Source organism: Ambystoma mexicanum, chromosome 1p (assembly GCF_040938575.1).
Source record: "Ambystoma mexicanum isolate Mex_15411 chromosome 1p, UKY_AmexF1_1, whole genome shotgun sequence".
NCBI lineage: Eukaryota > Metazoa > Chordata > Amphibia > Caudata > Ambystomatidae > Ambystoma > Ambystoma mexicanum.
In genome coordinates this window covers 1,111,772,510-1,111,787,048 of record NC_090921.1, presented here as the reverse complement: position 1 = coordinate 1,111,787,048, position 14,539 = coordinate 1,111,772,510, and the positions used below count along the sequence as shown (strand labels likewise).

The 14,539-nt window shown below is 46.0% G+C and overlaps 1 protein-coding gene across 1 annotated transcript in view; it reads left to right on the top strand.

Annotated features, from left to right (window-relative positions):
• LOC138448938 (zinc finger protein 282-like) overlaps positions 1 to 14,539 on the top strand; it is a 110,399-nt gene that overhangs the window by 28,843 nt on the left and 67,017 nt on the right. Inside the window, exon 2 of the mRNA XM_069604731.1 lies at positions 6,122 to 6,242. Within this exon, the coding sequence (XP_069460832.1) occupies positions 6,122 to 6,242 (121 nt within the window). The remainder of the gene's footprint in view (positions 1 to 6,121; positions 6,243 to 14,539) is intronic.

Genomic DNA, 14,539 nt, shown 5'->3' with positions numbered 1-14,539 from the left:
GGGTCCCAGAATTTGAGGTACAAGAGATTTGCGATGCCCGCTATCATAGGGGGGTGCTCCATTTCTTGGTGGATTGGAAGGGGTATCCGGCTTGTGATCGCACTTGGGAGCCTCATCAGCATGTGCATGCCCCCCGCTTGGTGCGGAAGTTCTATGATCGGTTTCCTTGGAAACCCGGGGCTCCGGGTCTTCCTGGGAGGGGACATAGTGTCACGCCACTTTGGGGGAGACCGAGGTCCAGGGCGATCGCTCTCCCTTCTCCTTCCTGGCGGATCTACCCGCGCTTTCGCGTCTGGGGAGCCGCCAGGAGGAGAGCTTCAGGAACCGCTGTTGGTGGGCTACGGCGCATGCGCGGGAGACCACTGTCTCGGTTCCGCGCATGCGCCGTAGATCGGGCCTGTACATCGGGAAGGGCTTGCCTTCCAAGCCTCGTTTTGAGTCCGCCGGCGCTCGGAGGTGAAACGGCTTGCGTTTCAGGCCTCGCGGGCGCCGGCGGCCCATAAAAGGAAGCCGCAACAGAAGCTAATCGCGTCTCAATGCGGAAGCTTCGTTCGTGTTGCTCGCTCCTGGTTTCCTGTGATTCCAGCTTCCCGTTACCTTGCCTTGTCCTCTGCCTGCCTGGACACCCTTCCCTGCCTGGGTATCCTGTCCTACTTGCCCTGCATACAGCCTGCCTGGGTATCCTGTCCTACTTGCCCTGCATACAGCCTGCCTGGGTATCCTGTCCTACTTGCCCTGCCCACTGCCTGCCTGGGTATCCTGTCCTACTTGCCCTGCCTACAGCCTGCCTGGGTATCCTGTCCTACTTGCCCTGCCTACAGCCTGCCTGGGTATCCTGTCCTACTTGCCCTGCCTTCAGCCTTCCTGGGTACCCTGTTCTACTTAGGGCCCTGTTGCTTGCTTACCCTTTTGTCTGCTTGGGGGTCCAGTTAGCTCTTGGTCTTTTGGGTCCCTCTGGTTCTAATTTCAGTTCCTTGGTTCCTTGTTCTTGCCCTGCGTCTCCCGGGTTCAAGGGTCCCCCTCTGATTTCCCCTGGGACCTTTAGCTCGTTCCCAATCTGGTTCCCCTTTTTCCAGTCTGACTCCGCCTGGTGCTTGGTGTTCCATCTTCATACCAGCTATCCGAAGTTAGCCTGCAGCTTGGTGCATCGACCTTCAACTTGGACCTCGCCTTGTTTCAACTCTTCAGACTGACCGTTGCCTCTCCTGTCTGTGCTTGCCATTTGGGTGGTGGAGAGGCGGGTTCCCCGAGTCACACACTCATCATTCAGAAGACTGCGGCCCCAACAAGATCCACATCAAGGAAAACAGGTACGCAATCTTCACGAACATCTCAGCTTGACAAATGGTGCCCAAGTCTTTGGCCATGGTTGTTACTGTACTCTGCAGGGTCTCTATGGTGTCTTCCACTGTATTGATCCGCGTTTCAGCCTTGGTAATGCGCTGTGTTGCTGTTTCCATTTGCATCCGCATTATGGTGATGTTAATATTTATGCCGTCCAGCTCATCGTTCATAGCTGCAAATTCCTTGGGTTTTCTCATATGCATAAATGTTTACCTATTTTCTTTCTTTTGTAACATGTGTACAATGCATTCTTTCATTTGACCATCATATTTGATTCATTTTGACTTGTTGCCCCTTATTGTCACCTAACTTGGTGCCTTGTTTGTTACAAATGGCATTTTTACTTTATATTTTGATCAGTATGTGGCAATATTGTGTTGGATATATTAATGTAACATATCAGCCTCAGATGAAGAGCCAGTTGAGCTCTAAACACGTGTCAGGCTGTTTAGACCACTCTGCATAAATACCCGACGCAGTCTAATATTTGCACTTCCTTGGCACAGTGTGTTTGTGGACCATCTGTTTATTGTTAATGCACTGTGGTAGTACATTGGCAGTGTACCCACACCTCACAGACACCTGCTGCCTGGTGCTATTTGCTTATCAACTGTACAAGCGCTGTGGACATTTCTGACTTACTCTGCCAATCTCTGTTGTGGTCTTATCTGTTAGAATCTTAAAACGTTGGCCTTTCCAATGTACTTATGAGATACAACAATATGAGTACTAACGTTTTATTTCCTACTCCCTAGGTTTTTTCGTTTTGTGCTTGAAACTCTTAAAGGGAAAATGTGTTTAAAATGTGAGCTGACCATAATCAACAATGCAGACACCGCATTGAGTGGTAATGCTCTTGTGCAGTATACATGGTATGTTATGTTGATTTATACCATGCAGGGGTGGTCTCTAGGCGCTCACACGGCTTTGCAAGAAAAGTGGTCGGGGTGTGTTAGTGAGCATAGGATAGGTTCAGAACCAGGAGAAACTGGCACCTGTGTGCATTGTCTTGCGTGTGTTGGTTGAGCGGCCCAGCTTGTAACCGTAGGGGTAAGACTCAGTGCCTCGAATGTGTACTAGTGTTTATGTTGGGTGTGTAGGTTGTATGTGATTAGGGTGGATGTACGATCGTGCACACTGGTTAGTTGTATCCGGAAGGGGGGGGTCCAGTGTCACGGTTGTCTTTTAGGTATTTGGTGGAGTTGTGTTGGTGTGTGGGTGTTGTGAATGGATTTATTGAGTAAGTGCTCTGGGATGTTTCATCTACGGTTATGTTCTGAGTCTTTGCGAGAATTAGAATGAATGCTAGGTGTGTGTGTGTGTAGTGTGGCTAGCCCATAATCATGTATAATGGTGTAGGTTATGTTGGAGGATTGGTTAGTACATTGGTTAGTCTCGACAGTGCCTCAGAAGTATGTCTTCAGCGCATATCCGGGTGCCACTCATTGGTACCCTCCAACACTCTTAGTTGTGGTCCTTTGGCCAGCCCCGCCTCCTCTCCTAGCATAGCGGCTAACTTCCCCCACGGTTCCTTTGAATGCAATGGGTTGGTTGCATCTAGTATGTTACTAGTTACCTGTCAGGATTAGGAATAATTGTGCTTTGGCCTCTTGTGAGATTGGCTGCTAACTGGACGCACGGCTGGTTCCAATAAATTGAGGAAATTATGCACAACCGAGCTACCCAAATATCTGGGCGAGACATGGTTAGTTGAATGCTTCAATTTAATGTGTCGCATGGCTGGTCTTTCCTGAATGTATACATTTTGCGCGTGGGTGTCTTTCCCTGAATCTGTCTGCTATGGGGAAGGCTTCTTTTCCCTGATCTCTATAGCTGTGGCACTTGACTGGGGAATGGGGTGTGGAGGAGGTGGGCGGTCGGGTATTTTTGGTCCTTCTTGATTTTGCTGCTGTCATCTGTGATCATGTCCCTTAGTGCGTTTCCTTCATTAATTGTTTCCTGAAGGTGAGGTGGTCTTCTGTGGTTTAATTTCTCTGTGGTTCTAATATCTTTGGGCATTGTGTTCCATAGGTTCGCAATTAGGCGTGAGAATGCTGTTCCTCTGAATTTCCTCTGCTCGTACTGTTTTGTCTCAATTTTGTAGGTCGTCGCTTGATCTTAGGTCCCTTCTTGGCTGGTAGCAGCTGATCTTGGCCTTGAGGAATTCGGGTCCTTGTCTGTGTAAGGATTAATGGGCAATGCAGAGGGCTTTGAATATAATGTATTTTTTTACTGGTAACCAATGTAGGCTTGTCAAAGCTGGAGTGATGTGGTCTCTTCTGTTTAATCTCAGGAGGATCCTAGCGTCAGTGTTTTGGACACCTTGCTGTTTTTGATGAGTCTTTCCGGCGTTCCTAGGTAGAGACTGTTTGCGTAGTCAATTCTTGTAGTCGATTCTTCTTCTTTTTTTTTTTTTTTATAACTCTGTTTATTGCATTTAAACAACACAACGACAACATAGATATTAAACGTAGGCATTCATCAGAGAAAAACAAGGCAATATCGACAGCGGCAAAGACACTGCTGGGCTGAGGGGCCGTGAGACGGTTGCGAGACCGATGAATGCTGTTCATTGAGCATCGAGCCATTTCCCCCATATCTTTTCAAATTTGCGGGGACAACCCCGCGCGTTATAGATCCGGCGCTCTGAAGCTGCACATCTGTCCAGTTCATTGCTCCACCGGTTCGGGCACAGTGGGTCTGCAGAGCCCCAGTTAGCGGCGATGAGCCTTTTGCCCGCCCCCAGCGCAACTGGCCAAAACATTTTTTTTGTATTTTGTCAAGTCCACTTCTCCCCAGATGCCCAGAAGTGTCATTTTGCGATCCTTAGGAATTGGCGTCGCTAAAGACAGTAGAGATCGTATTGATGCAGTCCCCCCAGAAGACTTGTATCGCCTGACCGTCCCAGATCATATGGTAGAAGGTGGCCGGCATAGTTTTGCATCTAATGTATGTCCCATCCTCGGCCTCCCCCCCACTTGGCCATGACAGTGCGCGAGTAATAACAGCGATGGAGGATTCTAAGTTGTATTAGTCTAAGGTTGGCTTCTATCCCAATTTCTCTAGGGGACATTAATGCATCTATCCAGTCTTCAGGTTCAAGTACACCTACTTCCCTTTCCCACCTTTCTTTGAGCCTATCGAGTTGTGTGGCCCCGAAGGAGTTGAGTGCCTGATAGAGGGTAGAGGTGACCTTGGAGGGAATGCGTTGCGGGAGGACATTGGTCTCAATGGGAGAGCAGGGGGGAATAGTTGTTGTATCTGGGAACTGGGTGCGAATGGCGTGGGCCAGCTGCGCATGCCGAAACTGGTCCATAGGTGCCAAGCCGAACTGCTCCTGCATGGTCTCGATGTTTAGGAGGTGACCCACCTGGATCACATGCGCTAGTGCATTTATCCCTTTTGTCCCTCAGTGTTCGAAAGAGCCCATTTTCACTATTTCCAGGAGGTGTGCATTATGCCATATGGGTTGGGATAGTGTTGGCTTCCCTTTCCAGCCGGCCAGTTTATGTGCGTCCCGCCAGGCACGGCGGATATGGTGTGTTATTTTTGGTAGCGTTGGGAGTTGGTTGTTGTTGGCATACAGGACCTGTAGTGGGGGTATTGGGGACATGGTCTCTATTTCAATACGGATGTGTGGTAGTGTGGAATCTGCGTGTAGCCAATTATTTACCACCCCTATCTGTGTCGCTAGATAATACGTGCATATGTAGGGTAGGCCGATGCCTCCCTCCCATACCGATCTTTGGAGCGTGCTAAGGGCAATTCTGGGTTGTTTTTCTCCCCATAGCAGTGTGCAAAGATTCTTATCAATAAGTGTGGAAGTTTCCCAGAGGATAGTGGGCGGGGTGTTTTGGAGAACATACAGTAGTCTGGGGAGGGTCATCATCTTGAATAGTGCTGCCCTACCTATTAGCGATAGGGGGAGTGATTGCCAGTGGGAGACATCTCTATTAAACCGTTCTAGTACGGGCTGAAGGTTGAGTTGGAGGAACCCAACCAGTGCCGGGTTGAGCAGTATGCCCAGATATTTAAATTCCCTGATACAGACATGGTAGGGGCAAGTCTCTGGAATCGCAGACTCGCCACCTTGGATCGGGAAGTAAATGGTTTTGGCCTCGTTCACCTTCAGGCCCGCAAAGTTTTGGTATTCCTTAAGGATAAGGGAGATGGTCGGGCATGAGGTACTCGGGTTGCTGAGGTATATAATGAGGTCATCCGTGTAGAGCGAGAGTCGATCTTCCCCTTCCCCGGCCAGGCAAATCCGGACCAATTATTGTTTGCTCTGAGTTCTATTGCTAGTGGTTCGATGGCAAGGAGGAAGAGGAGTGGAGACAATGGGCACCCCTGCCTCGTACCTCGGCCTAGAGGGAATGGTTTGGAGGACCTGCCTTTCACCCTCACCGTGGCCTCTGGGAATGCATAGAGGAGTTTGACCCATGATATGAATGTTTGTCCGAGGTTCATTCTATTGTAGTCGATTCTTGGTATCTATGACTTAAAACAAATTGGTTATTCAGTATTCAAGTAAGACATGATTTGCAATCTGTGTTTTCTGCTTCTGTCCAAACGGACAGTATTAATGACTGCTGGTGAAAAGAAATTAACGGTAATAGCGCCAAGAGGCTATGCAAATAGTAGCAGCCCACGGCATAGAACATAGTAACATGTCAAATAGTAGGTGCTAGGAAAGAGATGAGGAGTACAGTTTTGTCCACTGTAATATTTCAATACATCCTTGTAATCTAAATCTCCTTGTTTAATGTTTAAATTACAGGTTGCATTCTTTGATGGTTCTGCCTATTTCTCTGAAGATGAGTGGACGCTTCTGCAAGAATGGCAGAAAGAGCTTTATGGGAATGTCATGAAAGAAATACACCAAGCCTTGATCTCCTTAGGTAAAGTGGCACAGTCTTTATTTACTTGCAGCTTTTGCATTCTGAGAAAGCCAGGATTTTCAGTATGTGTTTTTGTATCTTTATGTATTTCCAGCTTATAGCAACTTTGTGCATGCAACAAAAAAATCTAAAAATGATAGTCCCTATTCCGTGGCCAAACCTCATACCTCTCGGACCTATTTTCTCTTTGTGCTTTCTGAACAGCCTTCTGAACGTTAATGGCTTATTTAAGCAATAAGCCCCGAGCAAGGGGTGCGGGGGGGAGGTTAAGGGAGGGGGCATTACAACTTCAGGTAATGCCCCGGGGCCCATAGTTACAAAATGTTTAAAAAATGACAGCCGGGGAAGGGAAAATGAAGTGATGGTTAACGGGACAGCTCAGTGGAGCAGCCAATACAGAAAGTATCTATTGTTGAAGAAGTGTGAAGAGTAATTAAGGGGACGAAAGAAGACAGGCAGTGATATCTGGCCTCATTATGAGTATGGCGAAAGAGGTAAAATATGGCAGTGATGGATTTACTGCCATATTTACAGCACTGCCATATCACAACTGTTGAGGTAAGCTTGAGGAAATATTTCCACCAATTAGTTGGAGGCACTTTCCCAAGGAAAGAAAATTGAGGATTGACCACTAGCGAAATTACCACCCATGTTAAATCCTCTAAACAGCAATGAGGTCCAGTAGGACTCCTTAATGGGGAATAATGTCACCTCCCTGCCAGTCGTAATATGGCAGATTTGACGCCAAAATGAGTCGTAATAATGGTAAGTGCGTTTGGTGGAATTACCACAGGTGATGGCATCTTTGCCGTTGGACCTGCCACATGTGTACAGCATCTGCAACTAGCAGTCTCGACTCAGCACTGTCAGGCAATTAGAACTTCCAGGCCATGAATTGTAACCGCCATTTGTGATGAGGTTACTTTAGAGGGGGTGTAGGAAAGAGTTGGGAGACCCTGGGGGCCCTGGCCGTCTTCCCTCTCCGCAATGCTAGCCCCCGAGACAGAGTAGAGGGGATTGCTAACCCCATCCCCAGCCTCTTGTGTCTTGCATCCCATAGGGCTTGAGGCCCACTCCGTGGTCCATAACATGCAGGCAGAAGATGAAGCCTGTAGCGCATATGAAATGCTGCTTGGCAGTCTCTGTCACTGGGTTCTGTGAGCTATGTACAACAATTCAGCCCCACACTGAGATGGGATGGCTCGTGATTATTTCACAGAGGCGAGAGATCAGAGCTTGAGGAAGTCAACAGTTGTACACCAGGATAAAACTGTACTGGAGTCCGGAAGTCATGAAAGAAGGGCCACCAGACTCCAAGAATGAGGACAGCCCTTTCATCTCCTTGGTGAGTGGAGCTGCAGTGTGGTTAACCACACAAGTAAAGAAGCATGGGGAAGTTGTATTATGTTGAGGTCCCCATTCAATCAAAGGACCCGCCCCATATTAGCAAGCAGCTGCCACAAATCTCACAATTATTACCCTATTTACCATCCTGTATAGAGTATAAAATAAGAGCCAACCAGATGGAATGGGGTGTTAGGTGATTGATGTAGAGCACGAAGCATGGTAAGTAGGGAGTAAGGCAGAGGAGATGGGAGGGAGAGGTTGGAATGGAACGAGCGAGAGAAAGTAAAGACAAGGAGGAGGAATATATAGAGAGAAAGAAAGGCGAAAAGGTGCATTTGAAACATCTAAGGAGATGGGGAAGAAAAAAAACAAATGCTTGAAGCAGTAGTGGAGGGAGAAGTGAAACACTTAAGGCAAGAAGACGAGTTGGAAGAGAGACATTAAAGAGAAAGGAAGGAGAGGAGTTGGAGGAAAGACATCTTGGGATAGAGGAGAGACATCTAGAGAAAGAGGGAGGAGGTAGAGGATAAATACACTAAGAAAGAGGAAAGAGAGAAAGTGGAAGAAAACACTTTCCTATAGGATAAGGATTGAAGGCAGAAGATGTGCAGACAGAGATAGAGGAAGAAGAACACCTAGAGAAATACAAATGGAGGAGAGGAAACACCAATAAAAAGAGCAGCCGGGGAAACATCAAAGAAGTGGAGATTAGAGGAGAGAGAAAGCAGGATGGCGGAAGAGTCAGAGAGGAGACGGGTAAACAACCGGTGGAGCGAGAAAACCAGTAGAAAGGGAGAGCAGTAATGGGAGAGAAGAGAAAGAAGTAGAGCTCTTTAAGAGCTGGGCCAGGAAGGTGCTCCTAAACTGGTGGAGAGGGCCGGAACAAGGGCTAGACCCAAGTTTAAGATAGGAGACTAGGAAAGGTTGTACTGTCTAGCACTTAGTTGAGAGGGTGTACTTCAAAACCAGACAGGTGTCTGTTGAAGTACCATGAGGTTGAACTATTCATGCAGTGTCTTGCTCCTGATTCCCCAAAGGGTGGCCTAAGGTACTGGTGTGAGTATAACGTTGTTTCATCAACAGTCATTTTTACGATTGCCTTTTAAACGAGTATAACATTACAAAAAATGTCATTGCAATTCTTTTGGGGGGTAAAGGGCAGATAAGGGGGGTAAAGGGCAGATAAGGGGTTGTGGGGTCGGGTATAGTTAAAAATTGGTGGGGTGGGGGGTTGGGAGGCGAAACACCCCCTTACCCCCCAAACTGAATTTCAATGACCTTTTTTGTAATTTTGTACTCATTTTAAAAGGCAGTCATAAAAATGACTGTCGATGAAAGAAAAAAGAACCCGGGCGTGGTGGTACTTGGTTGCAGAGTCCTGGAGGTCCAATGCAAGACCCTGGCGGCCCCTGCACCAGGCAAGAAAGACACAGAGTGAAGAAAGAGGAGTTCAGGTCATCGACATCTTGGCAACTGTGACTGTGTGACAGCTTGACCCACCCCGGGCCGCTGATTTCCTGGCTCACTAGAGAAAAGAGGACAGGACAGAGTACTGTGGTACTAAAGGACATACATGATCTGGTAGGATACACTGCTGGTTGTTGTTTAGTTTCTAACTCCATCACTGTTGGTTAATTCAACCTTAATCCCTTTTCGTATCAAAATAAAAGTAACTAGAGACTTAAAGTTGGTTATGAGATATCTGATGGTCCACCGGCAATCACAAAGTCTGGAAAATAAGGCCTCAAGTCTGTGACATTGACCCAATATTCCTCAGACCCCAACTTCGAAAACCCTCAAGGAAAGCCTATATCTGGCAGAGCCCATATTAAAGTGACCAGTAAGTGTGTGATATATAGAACAATTTAGTATCCCATATAGCCTGAACTCAGAGAAGACATATAATTTAAGTAGTATAATCAGCTTCTAGAGCACCCTTTGCCATCATTGATACCGGCAAGCATAATCTGAATTTTGCAGAATTTCATACAGCCTGTAGCATTCAAAGCATACTGTGCTTGAGATCTAAAGTGTCATGGTAAAGATGTACATCCAGTGAAAAGTCCTAGAAGACCAGGGCAGAACCAAGGTTTACCGATCAGTTAGATTTATGTAGCTTTTACTGGTAACAAACATGATTTCTCACAAATAATCTGCAAACATGAACATAGCCCATAGACCTTTATAACCTTGAGGACTGCTGGAATTGTAGGCACTGGATCCCTCTAAAACAACAACATGTGTTATGTTCATACAGCTTGGTGCCCCCCTACCAGTGACTCTTATTTGTTTACCAAATAGTTCAGAAAGTAGCGGATTAGCCAATGGTTCCAATACTAAGATGAAAAGAAGTGGCGATAATAGAAACACCTTTTTTCACAACCGATGTATCTGAGATGATGTCCCTGGTCTTAATTCTAGCTAGGGAGTAATCATAGAGGAGTTCGACTAGTTTCCTAAACTTAATTCCAAAGTTCAGTGATTCTGTGACGCCGAGCATAGTGCCAGCCTACTGAGCTGAACACCTAGCATAGTTTGAAATTGATGGAAGCTGGGGGCTGTTAAGCTGCTGCATCTACCCTCAGAGAGCCAGTTTAGCTTAAGACCAACAGTTACCAGGAGAAACATTTGGCTCCCGGGCCAACTGGTGCCTTACAAACATGCATATGTGACATTAACTTTGAGTGTTTGAGAATGTAAATGAATAAGAATTAGGACACATCTACGACACATTTAAATATAGAGGATCATACATAAGGGCAAAAGGTTAGTGTGAATCTCAAGTGGAAGTTAGATTTGCAGCGTGCTGTGTACTCACTCCTGGTTCCTCAGCGGTAGCCTAATGGGTGATGCCTGACATGGAGGAGCCGGTTTTAGCTACTGCTCATCAAATCTTCATTTTGAAACCTGACCTAGTGTACATTTAACAAAACGTAACTCTTAAATTAATCATCCAACCAAGTATGAATACTTTCTGAGATCTCATACTCCTGCAGAATTGCTGTTAACTGAGTGTGTTACCCTGGACAGAAGTAGTTTAATTAACGCCATATGCATGCACCTCTATGCTGCTCCTCTACTAAATTGTCCACCTTTATATTGTCTTAGATTTGGTGTTGCCATCCCTCTACATGCTGCAGATTCATGTTGCATTGAATTTGTCTTTTATAAGGCTTCTTTCTGTGAACCCGTGAATTACCTTGCTTTGGATTATAAATATATGAACAACCTGTTTTCTTTTTGAAGTCTTACATTTATTGTAAAATGAAAAATAATGAAATAAATTACATGTCATGGTGCTTAGGTTCATCATGCTTTTATGACCCAGCACACAACCATTCAGGGATTCATGTAGGGAGTAAGTGCAGAGGTCTTAAAGCCGGAACCTTGCTAAGAATTGTGTAATCAACACCCAGCTATGACAGGGGCACGTAGGGAGTGCAATTATTTGGATCTATGCCTGGGTTGAGCTAAACCATTATTACTGCTTCCCTCATTGTTGTAGGTAGCCTACGGCTCAGTCACATTATATTCTTCAGCCAAATTGGGCAACAGGGTATCTATCTACTTGGCTCCAAGAGGATGACTCCCCCCCCGCTCCCCCGCCCATGTTCCATAGTGTGGCTGTTGTGCTTTGTGATCTGCCCTTCCAAAGCATGTAAGTGGAAGTATGAAGGTTATTGTGAAACTCCTCTGCCATTTGTTCATCCTCTACTGTGTGGGGTGAGAGTGCAGAGGTCCGATTATAATCAAGGAATACACCATTATATGTTCTTCTGATTTCTAATTGTGCCATCTGACCTACATATACTCATTACATTTTGTCTAACTTCAGACTTTTTGTCCTACCAGGGCTTCTCTTATATGTGTATTGCATACACTCTCAAACCTGAAAGTCTCTTATACTGGTTTGGTTCTTCCCTTTAAAGCAATGCTCACTTGCTCTTGGTTCTTCATATGCTTCATTACCAACTTTTCGGGTTTGGCATGGATGCCAATACGCCCCACTGTCCCTGCTTCCCCCGGGTGAACTAATCGGCTTTTGCTGGCATATTCTGTTTCTCCTGTGGCAAGTCGGTGGTGGTTGCCGTTGTCTCCTTCCTTCTCGTCGCCTCTGTTTCTCAGCTTCTCTGCCTCTCGTAGTTCCTGCTGTGCTCTTCTGCGTCGTTTCAGGCTTCGGTAAGGCAATCTGCAAATGGCCAGAAGCCTTCCGTCGGCTTCTGGCATTCCCGCAGCGTGTTTTTGCTCGCACTCTGCTTCCATTTTCCTTGTCCTTGAGCTGATTGGCTTCACGGAACACTCTCCAGCCCCAAGGTCTCTCTATCTGTACCGATAGGAGCAGCGTTCTCCCGCCAGTAGCGTGCCTTAGTCAGCTGCTTGGCCTGTTTAAATTTCCCGGCTGCAGGTATGTGCTCGCAACAACTAGATCGGATCTTGTGCTCTTGGCCTTCACTGGTCTGTATTACTCGGTGAATCTTCTTCGTCACAGTATTCTTGTATTTATGGGAATGGAAGTCCATTCTTGACGATTTGCATGTAAAGTCTGGGTACGTTTTCTCAGTGATCTTTAAGGGCAAGTTAGTTCTGCATGACCTTTAGGTAGAGACTTAGAAGGTGTTTTCATGAGTCTTAAAAGGCCAGGCATATTTGGATGGATTGCATACAGATCTTGTGAGAAGGTTTTCAGCACCCTTCCTAGGTGGATGAGGGGAGGTATGACAATATGCCATTAAGGCATTGGGCATGGATGGGGTATCCTCAAAAGAAAAAGGGGGATACCATGTCTCATCTGATAACGCCATGACAATCCCCCGGAGAGTGTCTCCCCCCATGTGATCCTCCCTCATATGGCCGTCCCCAGGGTCAGGATCAGGTAGCGGCTGCCGTCCCCTGGCTACATGGGGAGAGGTCACCGCTGATAAAGAAGAGATGACACAATCGGATTCATCACACAGGGCAGGGTGGGTAGACAACAGGACAGGAACCAGTGAGCAGCCCTAACTCGGTGAAAAGACCCATGTGGAACAGGAGAGCCAGTCATGAGTGCCAACCTATGCAAGACGATCTTGCTGCAGTGTTTGATGGGCACCACATCAGTTTAGTAATGATTTTGCCTATATTCGCTCATCAATTTACCCTAGGAGGAAAGCATTTTTGCACTTTTTTTCCTGTGGTTAGATGGTTAAGATGCTCTATTTGACATTGGATTAGAGCAAAATGTTAATGGTTATGTGTTTTAAAGAAACACTTATTTTATTTCAAGCCCCAACTAATTTGCTACGTTGATTTCACCTTCAATGAACCATTGTGAGTTGGAGTTTTAACCCCAGATATGTTGACTCCATATGGATCAGCCGTGTGACACTGACTGGAGCAACAGTGGGCGCTGTCAACAGTAGACATGGAACTGCCTCGGCGTGCAAGAAAATAATGTGGTCCCTGGGGGGGGGGGAGAGGGCGGGGGGAATAGAGAGAGAGAGAGAGAGAGAGAGAGAGAGAGAGAGAGAGAGAGGGAAAATAAATATTGCCCATGTCAACCCTGCTTAATGTGGCATGCAGTGTGAGCCATAGAACCCCGTCTTGATGCTAGACGCACAGTGCGATGGAAACACTTTCATATCTAGTAAACATGATCTGTGAGCATTAACTTATTATATTGAAATACAGTACATTTGAGGTTTTTTCAATAGTCTGTGCTTGGCGCCAGCAACCTTGAGTCCGGTAAATTACAATCCTCTGCTATAAACATAGCTGTTCACTGCTCTGCAGAGGTTTTGTTCAATAGTCCTGGCCGAGCGCCAGAGACCATGAGCCTGGTACATTAAGATTCTTTAGTATACGCAAAGCTGTTAATTGCTCTATTGGCTTTTTCTGGGACAAAAGCCAATTTTCAAATAAATAGTAAACAAAAGATAAAAATGCAAGCGGAGGAACTACAAAACGCTGTCCTTCTGTAGTTCATACAGGAGCAATGCTGTCCGCAGATATTTTTGTTGGAAAGATGCCTAGTGCTGGATGATGTGACCATCCTTGCTATTGCTTACACAAGACAGATTAGTTCACTGATATTATTTGTTTAGAAATATTTTTAGTGATGGATGAACTTTAGCGGTTTCAGGTGTGGAACAGTGAACATCTCAATAGAATAAATAGACCTGACTCAAAGCCTAGACAGCTGTTTGGGACGGCGCAGCTGCCAAGTATGTGAGAGGTAGACGCAGACGACTGGAAGACTGAAGAGAGAGCATAGGGGCTTTCCAGTTGCAAGGGGCCAGCCCCTCTTTTTTTCTTTTACTGGATTCTAAAGCCACCAATCTGGATTCTGGCTGTTGTGAATCATTTGTAGTCCCTGAAGGAGTCTCCCGATTGACATTCGAGCAGAACGTGGATTCTGTTTGTGCTGCTTGGGCAACAGTTTTGTTTTTTATCCCCAATGCAAATCAGCTCACCACCTAAGAGCAGACACCTTATTCTGGATTGGCTATATTGTGGCACCAATAATCCCAATGGACATTTAATTCTTTTCTGAAGCATTTTATCCTATTGTTGATGCTTTTTTGATGAAAAGATAATTGTGCATTAATGGGTGGCTTTTTAAGCTTTTTAATATTTGTGGGTGGAATTTTTCAATTTTTCTTGAATTGTGAATATTCCCAGGCATCCAGTAATTCCCAGCCCTCTCAACTCTCACCTTCTAAAGAAAGTGAGCATGGAAGGCCTTTTACCCTTCATTTGATATCACATTGAGAAAAGGTATTGATTTATTGATTGAGGCAGATTCTTCTTTGAGGTTGTCTATCATGATTTGGTGAGGCAGATGCTAGATGGCCTAGCATGATTTGTGAAGTTGCCTGTCACAACCTGGTGAGGCAAGTAGTTGCTTTTTAAGGTGACTATGATTTTCTGGAGAAAGTGGATCAGTCTTAGGGGGTCATTATAAGTTTGGCGGT